At 34.1% G+C, this 19,135-nt stretch overlaps 1 protein-coding gene across 2 annotated transcripts in view; it reads right to left on the bottom strand.

Moving 5' to 3' along the window:
* Positions 1–19,135, bottom strand: part of DMTF1 (cyclin D binding myb like transcription factor 1) — a 44,363-nt gene that overhangs the window by 12,899 nt on the left and 12,329 nt on the right. For both annotated transcript variants that reach the window (XM_036911850.2, XM_036911851.2), the window contains exons 3-10: positions 19,003–19,119; positions 17,115–17,237; positions 12,481–12,575; positions 8,900–9,014; positions 7,936–8,012; positions 3,400–3,557; positions 2,276–2,308; positions 1,269–1,378 (exon numbers count right to left, since the gene is read on the bottom strand). In XM_036911850.2, the coding sequence (XP_036767745.1) occupies positions 1,269–1,378; positions 2,276–2,308; positions 3,400–3,557; positions 7,936–8,012; positions 8,900–9,014; positions 12,481–12,575; positions 17,115–17,237; positions 19,003–19,111 (820 nt within the window). In that variant the 5' untranslated portion in view covers positions 19,112–19,119. The remainder of the gene's footprint in view (positions 1–1,268; positions 1,379–2,275; positions 2,309–3,399; positions 3,558–7,935; positions 8,013–8,899; positions 9,015–12,480; positions 12,576–17,114; positions 17,238–19,002; positions 19,120–19,135) is intronic.

Here is a 19,135-nt window from a genome sequence, read left to right as displayed (position 1 = left end):
AACAAGTATTTATTGAATACCTATTATATTCTAGGCATAGTTCTGTGTATCATGGATCTGAGACAAAGTCCTGCTCTCCAATTTTAGCATGGTAAGAAAGGAAGGAAAACTCAGATTGTACTGTCTCATGGGGTGGTACAGAAGAGGTAACTCCCGATCAGAGACAAGAAGTCAGTGGGAAAGGAAGAAGGCAAATCAATTTCTCAGGCTGGCAATCAGGGAATGGCAGTTTTTCTAAATTAAGCTAACAAACAAAAGGGGTTCTGTACTCACAGTGTCTCACATGAACCTCTGGGGTCCCATCCTCAATCTAAAGCTCCATCCTTGTTTTATTCATTAAGCTATCATTTACCACAGAATGATAGAGTTGGTGGAATTTATGTTCTCAGTGCCTTACAGGTTATAGTGCTGGCTGAGTGGTTAAACAGGAAACATTTCTGATTCCACCTTAGCAGGGTAGGGGGTGAGGACAGCAAGTATACTCTCTAGAAGCTCAAGCAATTACTCGAAAGCTATTTTTGTTATTAAAAGACTAAGCATACATTGTGGACCCTTCAGAGAACATTAGGGCTAAAAGGGAACTGAATTCACCAATTCTAACATCTTCATTTTAGAGGAACTGAAGCTCAAAAAGGTAAGTGAGAATTAGAGGCAAAGCCTTACTGTTATTGGTCACAAAGGTGAGGTTTAACAGTATCATCAGTACATCTCTGTACATTAAGAGTTAAACAGGCATTTGTGGTCTGCCCTGGGGACTGAAACACCATTCACAAGTTTTTCCTATGGAAAAAATATCCTTCAAGTTTGAAATAAGCAAAATATGCACAAACCTTTGGAATACAGCTTCTTCTTAGGTTGGGACCTGCCTGGAACTGAAGTTTTTTATAAACATGAGCTGATAAGCTGTTATTTACATAAGCTTAACAGTTACATAGGTTTAAATTAAAGTTATTTCCTGTATATATGCCTTAAAAACACTTTCTCAACTGGAGCAGTTTTGAATTGCTACAAAATGCAAACATGCTAGACCTAAAACATTTTAAACTGAGATGTTGTGTCCCTGTGGACAGTGTCACCTTACACAGAAGCACAAAAATAAAGAATTAGATGGGTCCATTAACGCTTGAAGAAAAAGGAAGACTAGAAAATAAAATCTGAACCAAAGTAAAGGACAAATTTCTTTCCAGAACAGAAGAGAAAGCAATGTCTGAAGGGGCAGGAAGCTCAAATGGTGACAAAAAAAACACCAGCAGTAGCATGCACAGTACCTGTGTTGCAAGTATCCTTCATCAGTCGGCACCGATCTTTGACGGAAGATGCACTTCTTCCTAGCGCCGCCCCTATTGTTGCCCAGTCATTGCCATGCTTTATCCGGAGCCTAAAACAAGAGTCTGCCAATCAGCATTTGGTTCAACTGTTTTCTCCCTTTTAATTTCATCATTTATTCTTCATTCTTCTTCTTCCCATTTGACTGGTTTGGAAGTTGTGAGCAGCAATACTTTGAGAGCCAAAGTTTGAAAGTGTGGCCTTTTTTTGGGGTCCACAGTTGTCTGTGGGTGAAAAAAAAACAGGCAGCAATTGCCTTTTTCCTGGGTCAGAGAAGAAATAAGTAACTTGGATATGTGTTGAAAAAAGACCAAATTTCCCCTCAGGTTATTGACATAATCTCCCAGGCAATCCCCAGATTTTTCCCTTTTGAGTACTCTTAACAAGTTCTTAGATATTTGAAAAAGTTTCACAAGTCCTTTGAACAGGATCAACCTTCGATTTTTTACATGATCCATATAATCCATTAACCCATACATTATGGCCCGAACTCAGTGATGCAAAATTATGTTTCCCGTGAAATATCCTCTGTAAGGCTGAGTCAGCCTAGACATTAAGTGAAACCAAACATTTGCCAAGTCATCATTCTAAACTAATCCATACAGCACAACCCTGGTTTTGATCCTGGCATTTAAGTCCCCCAAATGTGGTCTTCAGGTCACCAAGAATGGCTATCCTGACCTCTTCTGTAACCCCTATTAGTGGTCTAAGGATGCATTTCATTTGATAACTGACAACAGGAGCCTAAATTTATGGGCATGGCTACTCTGTACAGGTATGGATCTGGTAAGTTCTTTTTATGGTTAATCATCGCTAACAGCAGGATTAAATCATAACAGCCTACCAAAGATCTCTTAATGTTTTCAAAGTAAAACTTTTAAAAACACAAGACATTAAAAAAAATTAAAACCCAATTATCAGAATTAATGGAAAAAAAATGTTAACTTACTCCTTGAGCTTTTCAATTTCTTCTGGTGTATATCTAGAAATTTAAAGAAATTTTAAAAGACCAATTAAAACAAAGAATGCTAAAAATCTTAATAAAAATCAAATTGTCCCTTAGGGAGCCAAAAGTGAAGTCACTTACATAGTGGTATTTTTAATGTAACCAATTTCAAAGTAGATTAATACAATTAAAATTAATGCTATTTATTTTCTTAAAAAAGTATTTTTAGCTTTAATAAAAGTGAGCATTGTACAATTTTCTTTAGGAAAATCCAACATTTAAAACATATTTGCTCCTATGCTGCCTAACTCTTCCTTTCTTTTAAAGTTAGGTTCAAGTACTGTAAGTATCATAGCTATTCTGGAAGACATATGGATGGTATTATAAACCAGAACTAAAAAGAAAATCTATGGTAAATTCTGACAATGCACTGAAAATTTAAAACTTTCTCCATTCTACTCATGCATGGACATCTGAGATACTCTTATTCCAGTATAAAGGCTCTTTTTTCTAGTGGGCAAGTACTCAATACAGCCAAGGCAATGTTCTTTTTAAAAGCAGTATCTAGTAAACCATACTACCACCACCTAATATTCCAAAAGAGAAATAAAAAAATATTTTTATATTTATACATTATAACATTGCATAATCATTGCACTGACAATATACCTTCCTATAAATGCTACTTGTAACAGAAATCCATGCACTGTATCCAGAAATTCAGTTATTTTCTATTCTGGATTAAAAAAAAATAGCCTAGGAAATGCTATACTATAAAAATGAATAAGAAAAATGTTACCAATGAATCGATAGTGTTCTTTCCATACTTCCTAAATCTTTAACCACTATCATACTTTTTATGTTACTTTACTACAAAGCAGACTTTGATGTGTAAAGATAGCCAGATCTTAAATCTAACCTATAAAAGGTGACTTAGATTCTAATTTCTAATGGAGGTCTTATAATGAGATTTCACCATACTCACAACATGGACCTGGAGAAAAAAATATTAACAGTAATAGTTGTCTCCAATTAAGTCTTTGATCAAAAACTATTTTAAAAAATGATAATTCCTTAAATATTTCCCCTAATTACATGAAAACATGCAGCATTACAAGTTTTCATACTTTCCCACATGGTTTCTGTCATCATACATGCGAAGCACTCTTCTATAAACTGCAAACAAAGGCCGGTTCAGACCCCATGCTATAGTCCTGTAGAAATCTTTTCTTTCGTCTTTTGACATCTCAAAGATGATTTCTGTAGCATCTTTTATTCCGCGTGCCTAAAAGGGTTACAGTTCTTTGATTTAGGGATTTTTGATAAAATGCATATGGATAAACTGCTTTTTAAAAGTTGTTTATGTTTAAGATAATGGCATTTAAAAATAATGTAGTTAATTCATTAACAAGTCAAATATAAACTTTAAAAAGTTGCAAGAGATGACACTTAAGTGTTCCAAAAATAACTGCAATAAATTCAATAAAGTCAAGTTCTATCAACCCCTTTTAAAATTATAAAAACTTAAAATCTAAAGAAAGCAAAGGAAGAAAATTTTAACAAAATTAATGGAATCAGGTATTAAAGAATAAAAAGGATAAGCAATGCTAAAAACTGGTTCTTTGAAAAGATAAATTAGGCTTAATAAAATATGAAAAGATAAAATTCAAGGCAAAACTAAAAAGACAAAGTAATACTGGAAGCAAAAATGGGGCCTAAGTAAAGATGTTACAGAGATTAGATAGTTAACACTACAAAAATTTTATGGCAATAAATTTGACAACTTACATAAAATGCATTAATTCCTAGAAAAAGCCAACTTACTAAAACTGACTCAAGAAGAAACAGAAAATCTAATAAGCACAGATCATCAAGAAAATTCAATCAATTATTAATATTTTTCCCACAATGAAAACACCAGGCCCAGATGACTTTAAAGGTAAATCCTACCAATCAAGAGACACATTAATTCTGATTTTAAACTATTCCAGAGTAAAAAGAAAATGGGACACTTCCTTGTTTATTTTATTAAATAAGCACCTATAAGGTTAGTGTAACTTCAATAGCCAAACCAGACAAGGCGTTTCAGAAAAGAATTTTTAGGCCAAGCTCATTCATTAACATAGATCTCCCAAATCCTTAAAATATTTTAGCACACTGAACCCAACTTCATATAAAAAGATTAATAATCAATGCAAAAAGTGATCTTATTTCAGGAATATAAATTTGTATTAATTTCAGAAAAAATTATTAGTGTAATTAATCCTATGAGTAGATTAATGGAAAAAAGTATAAAATCTCAATAGATGTGGAAAAAACACTGATACAATTTAACATTCATATATGATAACACAGCAAGTTAGGATTGCTGATAATCCAATAAAAGAAAAATATATGAAAAATAAAGATTTGGGAAAGAATCATTTACAGATTTTATATACACAGAAACCCAAAAATCTATGAAAAAATTAATTGATTTAAAAGAGTATCAAGGCTGCTGGTTGCAAAATCAATATATAAAGTTGTTTGCATTTTTATACAAAGCTCATAAAAAATTCTTTAGAAGTTCTCATTTACAATGGTATCAAAATGAAAAGCATTAAGACTCAATCTTAGGCAAGTCACACAAGTCCTTTATGGAGGAAAACACAGAAGTATCAAAGGACATTAAAGATGAACTAACTAAAATGGAGAGCTATACAATGATCATCAATAGGGAGGCAGAGTATTGTAAAGATGTTAATTCCCCTCAAATACATGCAGTTTCAATGCAGTTCCGATAAAAATTCCAACAGTTTTCCATTCTGTTCAAATGAAAGAGCAGAGGGCCAAGAACCACCAAGATATTCAAGAAACTTGCCCCATCAGATACTGGGACTTCTGCAAACAGTGTTGTACTAGTACAGGTATCAACAAACAGAACCTGTGAACAAATTAGAAAACCTAGGAACAAATCTTTTGAAGTTTGATTTAGGACAGAATAGACACTACTGGAAAAAGACTGATGCTTCTATAATGGTGCTGGGACAAACTGTGATCCATACAAAACAAAACAAAAACCCCAACACTGAAACCCTATCTCACATTTGCAGGAAAAAAATCAGCATTAAAGATAAAACTAGAGAACTTTTATGACAGTGTATGAGAGTATCTTTATGCCCTTGAGGCAGAGGAAGATTTCTTAAGCATGCAAAACATAAAAGTAAAATGGTGATAATTTCCATATTGAAATTAAGATTTTCATTAAATGACAGCTAGAGAGAAGGAAAAGACTGGCCATTAACTTGGGACAAGACATCTGTAACACAAATAACCAAAAGACCATTAGTATCCAGCATACATTAAGAATGTTTAGAATATGAAAAAGATAAATAACTCCACAGAAAAACTGATAATAGACACAAACAGGAATTTCAAAGATGCAGCACAAATGGCGAATAAGCATATAAAAATATGTCATAAGAGAAATACAAATTAAAGCCAAAATAGCATTCATACCCACCATTTTTGTACAAACTAATAGCAAAAAACTACAAATAACGAGAATGACCATGAACTGTGGAATGGGTAACTTACAGTACATATATTTGCACAATGAAACACAGCTAAACAAATCAACAGGGGATGGGTTCAAAATCATTACTGAACAAAAGCAGCCAGTTTCAGAATACCCAGGGAATGAATCTATTTATACAAATTTGAAAAACAGGTAAAATTACACTGATATGCATTTTAAACTCTCTTTTGAATGTGTGAAACCTCATAGTAAAAAATCGGTAAATTTCAGAATCTTCACACAACATATGGAATATGTGAAGTCTAAATAATTGGTTTAAAATGGCTCCACAATGTTCTTAGAAGAGCACTACATAATAAAAACCATGGTCAAAAATCAAAATAAAATGAGTTACGTTTTCCTAAGATCAGTGTATCTTTTTGGACATTTCTTACTTCTGCAATCCTATCATTATTCTCTCAATTATCCAAAATAAAAGCTCTTATGTTATTCCAATTAATTTTCCTTCTTCTCCAATATCCAATCACCAGGCTCCTTTAGAGACTACTTGCTATCTGCCCTCTCCCTGTCAATTCTATTTCTAACCACTGTAGTTTACAGAGTCCTTACTACTCTCAGCCGGTCAACTGAAATGGTCATCTAAAAGGTCTCAAATTTCAGTTACATTTCTGCCCTTCAAAAAGTTGGAAGAGCTCTTGGAGATCATCTACTCTAATCCCCTAACAAGAAACCAGTGTCTTAATTCCCAAAGCTTAGGGTTCTTGCCATTCACTACTGTGTTATCTAAACCTGTAGCATTTTCTCAGTTTTAACTAAAGTGTATGTGGACCAGTGGACAATTTAATACACTTCTGGATACATCTTCACTGGTCACTGTATTTTTGTTTCTCTTAAAACAATTAGCTTCATGGGAAGGATCTTTATTTGTTAACAAACTTTTTTACTCTTAGAATTTACAAAGCTTATCTTGGGAAGAGTGCAGCTTAAAAGTAAGCGTAAGAATGTGGACATTCTAGGCAGCAATGTATTTAAAATAGTGAAAAATCATAAACAATCTTAGGTATTGAACAATAGGAGAATGGTAAATAAATACTGTACACCTCGCACTCCCGAACAATGCTAATGGTCTGCATTTCAAACATGCACTATTTGAATCTAACCATTTACAAGGATGGTCAGTCAATCTGTAAAGATTTCCTTGAGAAGAACAGAAGAGCAAAGATCTACCCTACTGATCTCTTGCTTAATTAACAGTTCTTCCTCATTTCCTATAGGAAAGAGTTCTAATTCTCTGGCCTGGACTTAAAAGCCAAGTCTCCAGAGGTAATTATCTCAGTTCAAGTTAAAGGGGGTTAACTTAATGTGATGAGTCTGATCTCTAATTCCTTGGCGCTCAGCATTTACTTAAAGCTGTTCCCTCCAGCACTATTCTAGCTTAAGTTTTGACCCCCTTTTTAAATATCAAATCCTTCCCTAACTGCCCTAACCATGAGAATACACTCTTCCTTCTCTGCCATCTTTTGCAGACGTCACTACATGTATCATTAACATGGTACCAAGCCTTGTCTCATTCTTTACCTGTTTTCAGCATTCCCAAATGGACTGCTGACTTTTCAAAAGCAAATACCATGTGTTAAGGCAATTTATATCTCCAGTGCCTCAAAAATATTGTGTTCAACAGACATTTAATGAAGAGGATGACTAAGCTAACAGGATGTAAGCCTGAATATGAAAAGGAACTAAATTTTTCATTTTTCTTTTAAAAGGGAAGGACTAGTATGATGTCATAAATTCGTTCAAAGAGGAAGATGCACCTCTTAGGCTTTAGACAATGTAAACTTAATTTCTAACTTATAGGCTGCTTGAAAAGACAGGGCTTTAAGATTCTGTCTGAGAGGCTACTAAGATTTTGTCTAAACTTTAGGGTGTTAACTGAAGAAACGGATTTTTAAACTGAGAATTCAAAATCTGTTTAAAAATACACTGTAACTATATACCTTAGAATTATTAAGCTACAATCTATTAGCTAATCATCCATTACAAACATTACTGAAAAGCTCCTAATAAATATACACAATATACTGCTTTATTTTTGTAATTAGCAATGTAAAAAAGTAATGCAACAAAAAAATATGCTGAGGGATACCTTCAGATAGCGTTCAATATTGTTCATCAAAATATCAATTTCTTCCTTGGACCACATCCCCTGCTTCCATTTATGTCCTTTAAAAGAAAACAAGTAACGTTACAGAAAATGTTATTCTTTGAGAGGCATAAAATACTAAAGATTTGTTTTATGATTAAATAAATTATCTGTGGGAATAAAATGTAGCAAGTTTCTCATTCATCTGAAATCTGAAAGATGCCTAGATAAAGTTGCTTTTGTAATGTCTGGTTTTTAAGAAAGAATATATTTGACCCTACTAAATAAAGACAAAAAAAATTACCTCCTCTCAGTACATCTTTCATCCTTTCAGCAGTATGGGACTGCTAAAAAGACATAAGAACTATAAAAGCCAAATCATGCTCACAACTTTTTGAAAAACTTCTCCCATGAAAAATAGATTTTATGGGCAAAAGAACATGCACAAAGATTCTAGGACAAGGTAAATGAAACACTGGATACCATTCCTAATAAGTTTTACTATACACTGGGTGAAAACAAACAATTTACTTACTTTTGCTTCATTTTCTTACTTCAGAGCAGCATATACACAACCACTTTCTTCTAGCATTTTCCTAGCAATCCTTATGGGCATAGCAGCATTATGAACACTATGTTACTTTAAGCCTCTAAGCTGTTTATCAAACTCAAGTTAGTAGATCTATAAAAGGTTTAACTTCCTACTCCCATAAGCAATAACTATAATGTCTCTTAAGTATCACCACTGTGCATTTATCATCTACTTCATATCAGAGAAATAATGATTACTAAAAAATAAATGTTGGTTTCACGATCCCATTCAGAGCCAAGTTTAATTCACTTAGAAAAGTTCAATTACTGTAACTACTCGATCATAATTATGAAGGTCCAACTCAGAATCCTACTACAATTCTTTTTTACCCTGATTTTTTTCCCACTGGACATTAAACTTCACAGTACATATTACCTTTGTTAGTCAGAGAATCCTTATCCTCTTTAGTTGTAAACCACGCTTGGCTAACTGCTGAAACTTCCTCATTACCCAACGGAGATATTTCATCTAGTTGTTCATTCTGTAGAATCTTGAAAAGGTAAAAGTAAAAAAAAAAAGTAGCACCTTGACTTAGTATCCAACCTAACTCATCTCCATTTGTAATGTGTAATGCTAAGCATTATAAAATGCTAATAAAACTTTAGTAATATGGAATTCATTTAATGTTAGATAAAGTAAAAGTATATTCAAGTTATAGAGATAAATACTTTCTTGCTCTTTTTATTATGGCAATATGAAAACAAAATTAGCTGCATTAATGAATTATGACTTTCATTTTAGCAAGTAACCAAACTAGTAGCCTGGATTTTATACAATACTGGCTAAGATTCCACTAAGTATTTTAAATCAATATAGGATATCTGAAGCTATTTGTATATTTATATATGAAAAATGAGTTCAAACATAAAATAAAAAAATGGAAATGCAAGGGTTGAGGGCTATAATTAATGTCCTCACAGGTAGTGTACTGCTTAAATATGTAGTCATTTCTAATGTACTCTACTCTCCTGCTAAATTTCAAGGATTAACAAGATAAATCAAAAGATATTACTGTGAAAACATGGTCCTCTTATTATTCAATGACAATTTTGTTTTAATCAATCTTTAAAGTTGATTCTTACCCTCTTTAATGCACATTCTTCTCAAAGAACTTTACTTTTTCATTACTACAGCTAGAGCACTCTTTATTGAGAAATGTATAGTCGAAAAATAACAGCTTTATTGAGATATATTTCACACACCATAAAATTCACCCTTTACCAAATACAACTCAGTGATTTTTGGTACAGGCAATTATCACCAGGTACATTTTCAATCATAGACATAACTAATCTAGCAAATACTATAGGAAAAAAGCCACTTTTAAGAGAGTTGACCCTGGGCTAAAGACAGCTACAGTGTATGTGAGAAAGATCTGGCAGAAGTGCTACCATGTCAGGCACGAGCCTACCATAAGCAAATCAGGATAAGGGGAGAGTCACACACTAGTGTCCCCTCAACCCAACCTATGGATTTGATCAACCTATTAAACTATGCCATTGGCAGGAGGTTAAGTCTTAATTAAGACTGGACTATTTCTTCAATAAGCAAAAACTGAATTTCTAATTTCAAGAGGAACTGAAACCCACCTCATTTGCAAAGAGAAAAGCTGTCAGTGAACCACCAAAGAACAATGAGGAGAAAAGGCACACCTGTACTGTCACCTACTTTATTTTTATATCTGGTGGTGATGAGTATATTTATGAAGGTGTTTTTTTAAATTCATGGGCATAAAGCTAGAAATCACTAGAACAAGAATGAAAAGTTTTATAACCCATATTTATGTGTCATATACTTTAGATACAGAGGGCTATCAGAAATCCTTGATATGTAAAATAACCACTTGTAAGAAATGTATTAAATGTTCTCCTGAGAGAACTGATTAATGTTCATCTCTTACATTAATCAGTTGGTTAAAAGAATAAAACCACAATTTCCTATCCGTCTAAATATATAACAAAGCCCATTCTATGAACCTCAGGAATAAACCTGTCATGCTGATCAACTGCTATCTCTGGATAAACACTTAACATGCCTTATGGCTCAAATTTTCCTGATAAGGAATTACAATTATTACTTAAGTCATATAATGTTAAACATGTAAATAAGCCACCAAATGAAGGAAGTAACTACAAAATTTTAGCAGTAATATTCAACATTGCCAGTAACAAATGAGTTAAATGAGTATAACAGGAGACGTAGGTGCCTTAAAGAGTATCTGTTTGTGTTAGTATATAGATATTAATGTTTTACAGTATTTTACTCCCATTTTTCACTATTATATAAATAAATTTTTGAAATTACTCAGGCTTAATTTAGTATGCTTTTGCTTTTTAAATGAAGCTTTTGTGAACTGGTTGTAGGGTTTCATGTCTATGATATATATAGACTAAGAAATATAAGAATAAATATTTCACCCATTGACTACCTCTTGAAACCATAAAGTATTGTATATATTGGGAAATATTTTAGTGTCTAATTATTTTACCAGCTAGTCCCATCACTGGAATGAGAGTACTATGTGAAACAGCTACACCTGGTTTGATGCAAAAGGACACAGCAAAGAGCAAACTATTTCTGAATGTTTACATATGCTGACTTTCACTCACAACCTAATGATAAATCTTATCAACAAACATTGGAAATTATTAAAAGTTTTTCATTTACTAAAGTAGTAAGAACAAACCAAGAGGCTAATGTTAATTATAAGTCATTAACTGTTCAGAAACATCTCAAACAAAACAATCCTGCAACTGTCTAACAATGCCATTGCTCAGTCTTATAATTAACTAGGTTGTAACCGAATCACACGTATGTGTACAGTTATTTTTACTGTGCTGAAAATGGAATGGAAATGAGACTAGAGAGTCTTTGAATCTGAAATGGATCTGACAAGCCCCATTTTGAAGAAAATATGTGCTCCACTGCTTCAGAGGACTTGCCAAAAATTCCTGTCCAAATGACCCACTGAAACCCGAGGGTAGATTATAAGAATTCCAGCCTTGCTCAAAGCTGTTTGAAGCACATCAGACTCATTCTTCTGGAAATCCTGTCATTCTGGAACCACTATGAAGCTCCGTATTGCAAAAGGTTCACAGTGCACCTACCTGAGATGCCCTTAGTCCCTGATGTTACTATCAACTTGTACCTATTATATGTCTTAACTGAAGAAGGGTCATTGTGATGTTTCACATAAGAAAAATAACAAAAATAACAGTGTAATGTCTTTACTGTCTAACTTCAGAATATTTCATTAAAAGAACAGATGAAGAAAAGAACATAGTAAAAATAAAGGTGCAATCAGCCAGAGATAAACTTTTAAGTAGAACAGATTTAAGTTTTAGGTTGTACAAGAAAGCAAAGAACTGTGATTATTTTTGGAAGAAATAACTCTTCAGTGAGACAATTACAGAGGTAAACCTAAGAGGAAAAGAGTAAGCATTGATTACTATCCAACCTAGTTCTACAGCCACCAAAAAGAACTACCATCACTACAACTGTTTTAATTGTCATTACTATTTGAAATGACTAGTTCCCATTCACATTAGAACATAGAACACATGCAGTCTTTCTATATCAATCCCAGTAAAACTTATCTTAAAAAGCTTTACATTCCAACCTATATCTTAAATAACAGATAAGATAAAATTTATAGTTATTTAACAGATTAAGTGAGATCATTCCATGGAGACAGAATGTACATCATCATCTGTTTCAACAGGTGTGAAATACTCTACAGGGGATGAATTTTAAAATTCTTTATTTTCTTTCTTTCTTTATTCATTTCTTAATTCTGAGACTCCTGTATGTGGGGACTGAAAACATGAATGATGTATTAAGTCTTACCTGAATTTTGTGGTTGCTACTTTGTCAGACTAGTATGTTCTCATTATTTTATTACTTAAGGTGTTATGTTAAGGATAATCCTCTTGCACCAGTAAAAAGACTCACTATACCTGGATCTGTGTCACAGTTCCCTCAGTAATCTCATCATCTGCTACCTCAGTGGTTGCAGTCATGGTCACCTCGAAGCTCTGATCATTTTCTGAAACTTCAAGAAAAAGAACAGTTCAAACCCCAGAATAATAATTGCAGGTTTTAATTATTTTTTTAAAACTCACAGAAAAAATACATGACCATCTAATTTCCTACCACGCTCCTTTCCAGTTCATCCTCATATACATGCATTTATTTGCTTAACAAATATTTATTGTGCCTCTAATACATACTAGGTATTGCTCTGGGTGATGGGGAGATAGCCGTGAGCAAAAGAAACAAAAATCCTGCCTCCATGGTGCTTATATTTTAGTAAGGAAGACACAAAATTATGTTGGATGGTGATAAATAGTATGAAGAAAAAAAAAATAAAGCAGTAAAGTGTTGGGAGTGGTTGAAAGTGTTTGAAATTTTAGTTAGGAGGCCAGGAAAAGTAACCAAGGCTTGGAGCAAAGTGAGGAGAGGTGTACTTATGCAGGCACCTTGAGGAAGAGCGTTTCAGGCAGAAGGAAAGCCAATGACAAGGCTCTGAGATGGGGGCATGCCTGGACTGTTCACAGCAATAGCAAGGAAGACAATGTGGCCAGGACACACTGAACAAGAACAGAGAGATACTGTGTGGGGATTTGTGAATACTGTAAAGACTTGGGCTTTAACTCACAGACAGGAAACCACTGAAGATTTAGCATAGAGGGAATGATATCTGAGCTTTATTTTAACAGGATCACTCTGGCTGCTATGGGGAAAATATCCAGAAGGGCAGCAAGGGCTGCAGTGAGATCAGTTAAGACGCTAATTGCATAATCTAGATAAGAGAGGTCAGTGGTTTGGATCAGGGTGAAGGCAAGTGAGGGTGATGAGTAGTTTAAATTATGGATATATTCTGATGGTAGAGCCAATAGGATTTTTGCAGGTAAACCAAATATGAAAGAAATTAAAAAGCCAGGGATGATATTAAAGATTTTTTAACCTGAGCTACTGAAAGAATGTACCTGCCACTAATGAGATTGGGAAGATTGTAGAAGTAGCAAATATAAGAATTTAGGAAGTTTCATCAGAGTTTTAAAAATATTACTTTGAGATACCTATGAAAAACATCTACGGTAAAGAGAAGTCTGGACTAGAATAAATCTGGGAGTTATTACCAGAGATATGATTTAAAACCATGAATTCTAGGGAGTAAAAATCAAACAGAAGCAGTTTAAGACTTGAGTCCTGAGCACTCCAATTTTCAGAGGCTGGGGAGATATGGACAAGTCAGTGTGAGAGTCTGAGAAGGGATGGACAGAAAGGTAAATAAAACTAGAGGAATGTGTTTCCTAAAAGCCAAATGACAAAATATCCCACAGAGGGGAGAGTGATAAATTGTCAAAAACTATGGACAGCTCAAGTAAGACAAAGGCAAAAAAACAAAAAAAATCTTTATCAGTAAGAAGGTCTCTGGAGACCTGGGAAAATAATTTTGGTGAGTGATAGAAAGCCTGACTAGAGCAGGTTTAAGGAATAATGGAAGAAGAAATGGAAGACAAGTATAGGCAATTTTAATGTATTCTGCTCTAAAGGAAGGCAGAGAAATTGGGTGGGAGCCCAAAGTGGGCTAACGGGACTTTTCATTTTAAAGAAGTTTTAACACTGATGGAAATGATACAGTAGAGAATGAAAAACTTTTGATTCAGTGGGGAAAGGAAAGAGTTGCTGCAACAACATTCCTAAGTAGGCAAAAGGAATAGGATTTAGTCAGTGCAAGGGCTGGCATTAGTTAGGAGAAAAGATGGAATATATGGACAGAGATGCATGTGAGTAGGTAGCTGTGGTAGCAGAAACTTGTAGAAATTATTTTATAGCTACTTCAATTTTTTCAGTAAAGTAGGAAGCAAGTCTATCAATGTAGATAAAAAAGGTGAAGGAAATATTTAGATGTTTCGGTATGTATGAAATAGGCACCTCAGAGTGGGAGACATAATGTTAGATTATGGTGTGACTGTTAGGTAACATTATGAACCCACTTCAAGTTCATGATCATGGATTTAAATTAAAGTGAGACCAGTCAGCGTTTTCTCTGATCCCTCTCACTTAGCTGTTACCAGTATTAATAGGCAGGGTTGTGGTTTTGCCAAAGAACAATGAAGTGAGGAAAAGAAAAAAAGGATTTGAGGGTAAATGCAAGACAGTGATTATAAATGATGAACCATGAAACTGAAACTGGGTAAGGAGGAAACAAAGGATACAAGTGGAGAAGAAACAATGAAAAAGTGAAAAAAATCAATGGGTCCACATGGGGCAGGAAGGACTATCAGAGGAATTAAACTAGAAAGACAGAAAGTAGTGGTAGGAAAACAAAGTCTGAAGTAGATCACAAATGGGCTCCAGTTAATAGGTAATAGTAAGGTAATAGCAAATGGGGTAACGTGAGTAATGATGAGACAGTGCCAAGAACAAAAGGAGTAAGAGGCTAAGGCATTGCTACAATCACTTACACGAATAATCACCAGGAGCTACTATGAATGGGGAATGGAGAATATGTAGTGGCATTCCATTGTAAAAGGAAAGAGAAGTGCTCAGTAAGTACTCTAGACTGATTAACAGGAGAGTTAAGAGGACTTTTAAGGCTCAAATTTTTATCAGTTTTATAAAGCATATAAAGATGATCTGATCTGAATATTAAAATTAAAGTTGAATCTTTAAAAATATTCACCTCAACAAGTCCAGGAAGTAATGACTTGCCCATTAAATTGGTCCCAGATGATTGTGATGGATACAGGACTTCATGAACTTATGTGACTTTAAAATGTAGCAATTTTCCTGAGAAAGTTGATTTTATCAAAATTCTTTTATAAATCCAGGAAATATGTAAATACTTCAAGCCCACTTTTCACCAATTCAGCTTTATTATAAGTATTAGGTTCCAGAATATCTTTCATATGTCATGATTCTGTGACCCAGTATCAAGCAGCTCATGTGCTTTTATGCCAGCATATCCACATTATCTTAACCACATTGGGTGTGAAGGATTCAGTCTAACACCATAAAACAGAACCAACTTATGATCATGATCAAGGAACTCTAACCAAATGAATTAAACTAGTCTGAATTTATGTCAAAATAATCCCTCAAAAGTTCTGACTTATATATTTTTTTATATTTTATATCCTAGGGATGTATGTACAGCTTGGTGACTATATTTGAAAGCTGTTAAGAGAGTAGGTCTTAAAAGTTCTTACCACAAGAAAAAACAGTTGTATCTGTGGGTGGTGATAATTTTGCACTATATACACATACTGAATCACATATGTCAATTATATCTGAATTTTAAAAATTCTAGTTTAGAAGATGTCCATATAGGATTACATCTGTATAGATAGGCCAATCAAGTTTTAAAATTGAAATACAACATGATAGTCAAATTAGGAAGGAGTTTTGAAAAATTGTATGTATTATGTTTAGGAGGAAAGATCACTTAATTAGAAATATATTACATTTGTATGCCACAACTGGAGGCATTATTAGCATTAACATTGTCTTTCAAAAAATTTTTACAGTAAACCAAAAAAAAAAAAAGCTGCTTTTCTGCTCAATTTAATAAGCAATTAACTCTAAATTCAGAGTAAGCATCCACTTGTGAAGACACGATTTTCCATGATGGAAACCTAGTCTTAGTTTTCTTCCCCTTGGATGAAGATGTGATTTTGTTTGATGCTGAGTACAAAACCAAAGTTCTCAGATATGGCTAGCCTCTCCTTTGTGTAGAGTGCCACTAAGCCTTGTGCTCCAACCCCACTGTCATGGACTAAGACATCTACGCCAGCTTTGTGGGGCCATCACATTTCAACAAGATTCCAGATCCTTTGCCAAACCAATCAGAAACAGAACCTAACACTACAGTTGGTGTGTTGTAGTCTTTCACCAACAGGATTCAGCCCCAAATACTGTACCACCTTAGAATCTAGTTTATTCTAAATGACCCTGGAATATAAACATGTTAAGAACTTTCTTAGTGAGAATAACTAGTCAGGTTTCCATCTAACTTCCATTTAGCCACTTACCACATGAAGAGTCAGTGAAGCACTGGGCTTAAAAGTATGAACTACAAGAACCAGAAAGCCTGGGTATAACCTTAGACAAGTTATTATACCTATCTGTGCCTTAGTTTCCTCATTTATAAAAGAGGGAAAATAATAATTCCTACTTTAGGCATGCTTTTTCAATGAGGGCGAATATGCTGCCTGGTGGCAGGTGAAAAAATTATATTATCTTGTTTAACAAAAAAAGAACATACAAACATTGAAAAAAACCAATTTAGCTGTAGTATTAAAATTTTATGGGAGAAAAATGTCAAAAAAGGATCCTAGTTTGGAGGAGGCCATTAAAAAAAAGGTTCAAAAGATTAAAACAGGCAATACATGAAAAGCACCTGGAGCCATGCCTAGCACATAAATAAGCACTCATTTAGTGTTAAAGAGAGATCTTTTTTTTTTGACTAAATGAAGAGAGAAAGAATGGGTCCAAGTCTACCTTAAAATGCCAATTCAATCTCTCACAGGCAAAAATCTGATTTCAAAAGGGAATTCTATGTTTGTAATACACAGTGACTTACGTGGAAGCGCAACAACTGATATGCAAGGAGTAGAATCATCAGTACTCTGATCATCCTCAGAAGACAGACAAAGCCTTTTATGTGGAGGTTCGGTACTATCTTCTGAGTCTATTTCATCAGCTTCTAATGAAAAAAAAACAAAACAAATCTCAAAATCTTCAAACCAGTGAGGAAAAAACAAAATTTCAAAACAATTATTAAACAATTTTCTTACTAATCTGCTCAGTTAACTAACCAAGTTGTGCAAGGAGAACTCAAAACAACATTGCCTTCTCCGTGCCTAGTCAAGTACCTCAGAGCTCCTATTCTTGGGACAAGGAACCATGAACAAAGGTGTCACTTTTAAGCCATCACACTTTTGTCCCATCAGCAACCTAGCTTTCCCAATATTTCACATGTAAAGACTAGGGCTGGTTATTTAATTCACTCACAAGTATTTACTGAATACCTACTATGTGTGAAGAAGTGGTAACAAAACAATGAGAGACATCCTGACTGTCAAGGAGCTCACAGTGTAGTAGAGGAGATGACTAAACTAACAATTTCAAAATAGTGTAAGAGTTATGAAAGTGGAATGAAGAGGCTATTATACAAACAGAGAGGAGAGGCATTAAATTTAGAATGGAGGTGAAGGAAGGTTTCCTGGGGAAGAAGTCTTGAATTTGAATAAGAAAAAGCAGCCAGGGGAAAATGATTATATTACTGGCAGTACGAGTAATATGTGCCATGACACTGAGGTATGAAAATTTAAGTATTAAGAAAATAAAAATAATTGTGAACTGCTGGAACACAGATACATGAATTCAGGCAGGGAGTGAGGCTGGAAGGAAAACTGAGATGATGGGAGGCCTATGTGAATTAAAGAACCTGAATTATATTCTAAATCCAAGGGGAAGCTTTAAAAAAAAAATTACACTACTGAGTATCATAACCAATGTAATCAGCAGTTTGAAAGATGAATTAAGAGGTGGGAAATTGGCTAAAAGGCTACTGGAGCAACTCAGATGAGAAATGAGAATCTGAACTAAGAAAGGGGGACTTGAGACAGAAATGGAACAGATTCAAGAAACAGAACACTATCAGGAAGTCTTCATGATGGAATGAATGTGAGAGATAAGAAGATTTATTCCTTCCCACATTTATGATCTAGGATATTAAGTCATGAAATTGAGAAAGGAAAAAAGAGAATTAGGTTTGAGAATTCTGTTAAAGAACTCACTTTGGGAAAGGTGAAATTTAAGATGCCTATGAGAAACAGAATTCAGAATAAATACACAAGTTCGAATTATTTTAACAGGTAGGTGGTAGTTAAAACCACAAATCTGGATGAAATAACCAAGGGATTAAGTATTAAATGAAAAGAAAAGATAGAGTGTAGGTTGAACAAAGAGAACTTAGAAGCAAAATAATAAATGTTAAATAAGAAACAGAGAAGTAACAACGCTATTACAAGCCTCAGGGCTGTTGAATCTTACTACATTAAATCTTAAATAGTCATGTAAAATTCTCTAACAGAGAGATTCTAGTGAAAAAAAAGTTCGTCTCTTTGCCCCAGCAAGATTACTTCTACCTTTTCTAATACAGTACATACACTGCTGGCACCAAATGGCTTCAAAGAGGAAGTGTATTATAGTTAACCCATCAACATCTTTGGAGGCTCAGCAGATTCTACGTAAAAAATAGCTACAAGGTGTCATACAATTTAAAACTTATGGTAAATTGAGAAATATACAAAAGCATATTGAAAAAGTTTAAAAATAAAAATATAAATGAATTCTACCGTCCTAGCCTAAACTGTCTATCTGGGTATCTGGGTAATAGAGATCAAAAGTGACATGAAATCCAGAAATTCAACAAGATTTGTAACTATGTTAGCAAGTTCTCCTACCATTCTGAGGGCAATGAAGAATGAGGTTCCCGTCTGTGTCCCGAGTCAAAGTCACAGAGTTTATAGTTTCTACTGTTACAGTGTCAGAATCCTCTTCAACTGTGCTCATACTCAAATCTACACAAGAACAGAT

Source organism: Manis pentadactyla, chromosome 7, assembly GCF_030020395.1.
Source record: "Manis pentadactyla isolate mManPen7 chromosome 7, mManPen7.hap1, whole genome shotgun sequence".
Classification (NCBI taxonomy): domain Eukaryota; kingdom Metazoa; phylum Chordata; class Mammalia; order Pholidota; family Manidae; genus Manis; species Manis pentadactyla.
Note: the sequence above shows the minus strand (reverse complement) of the source record. Positions and strands in the feature narration are given on the sequence as shown.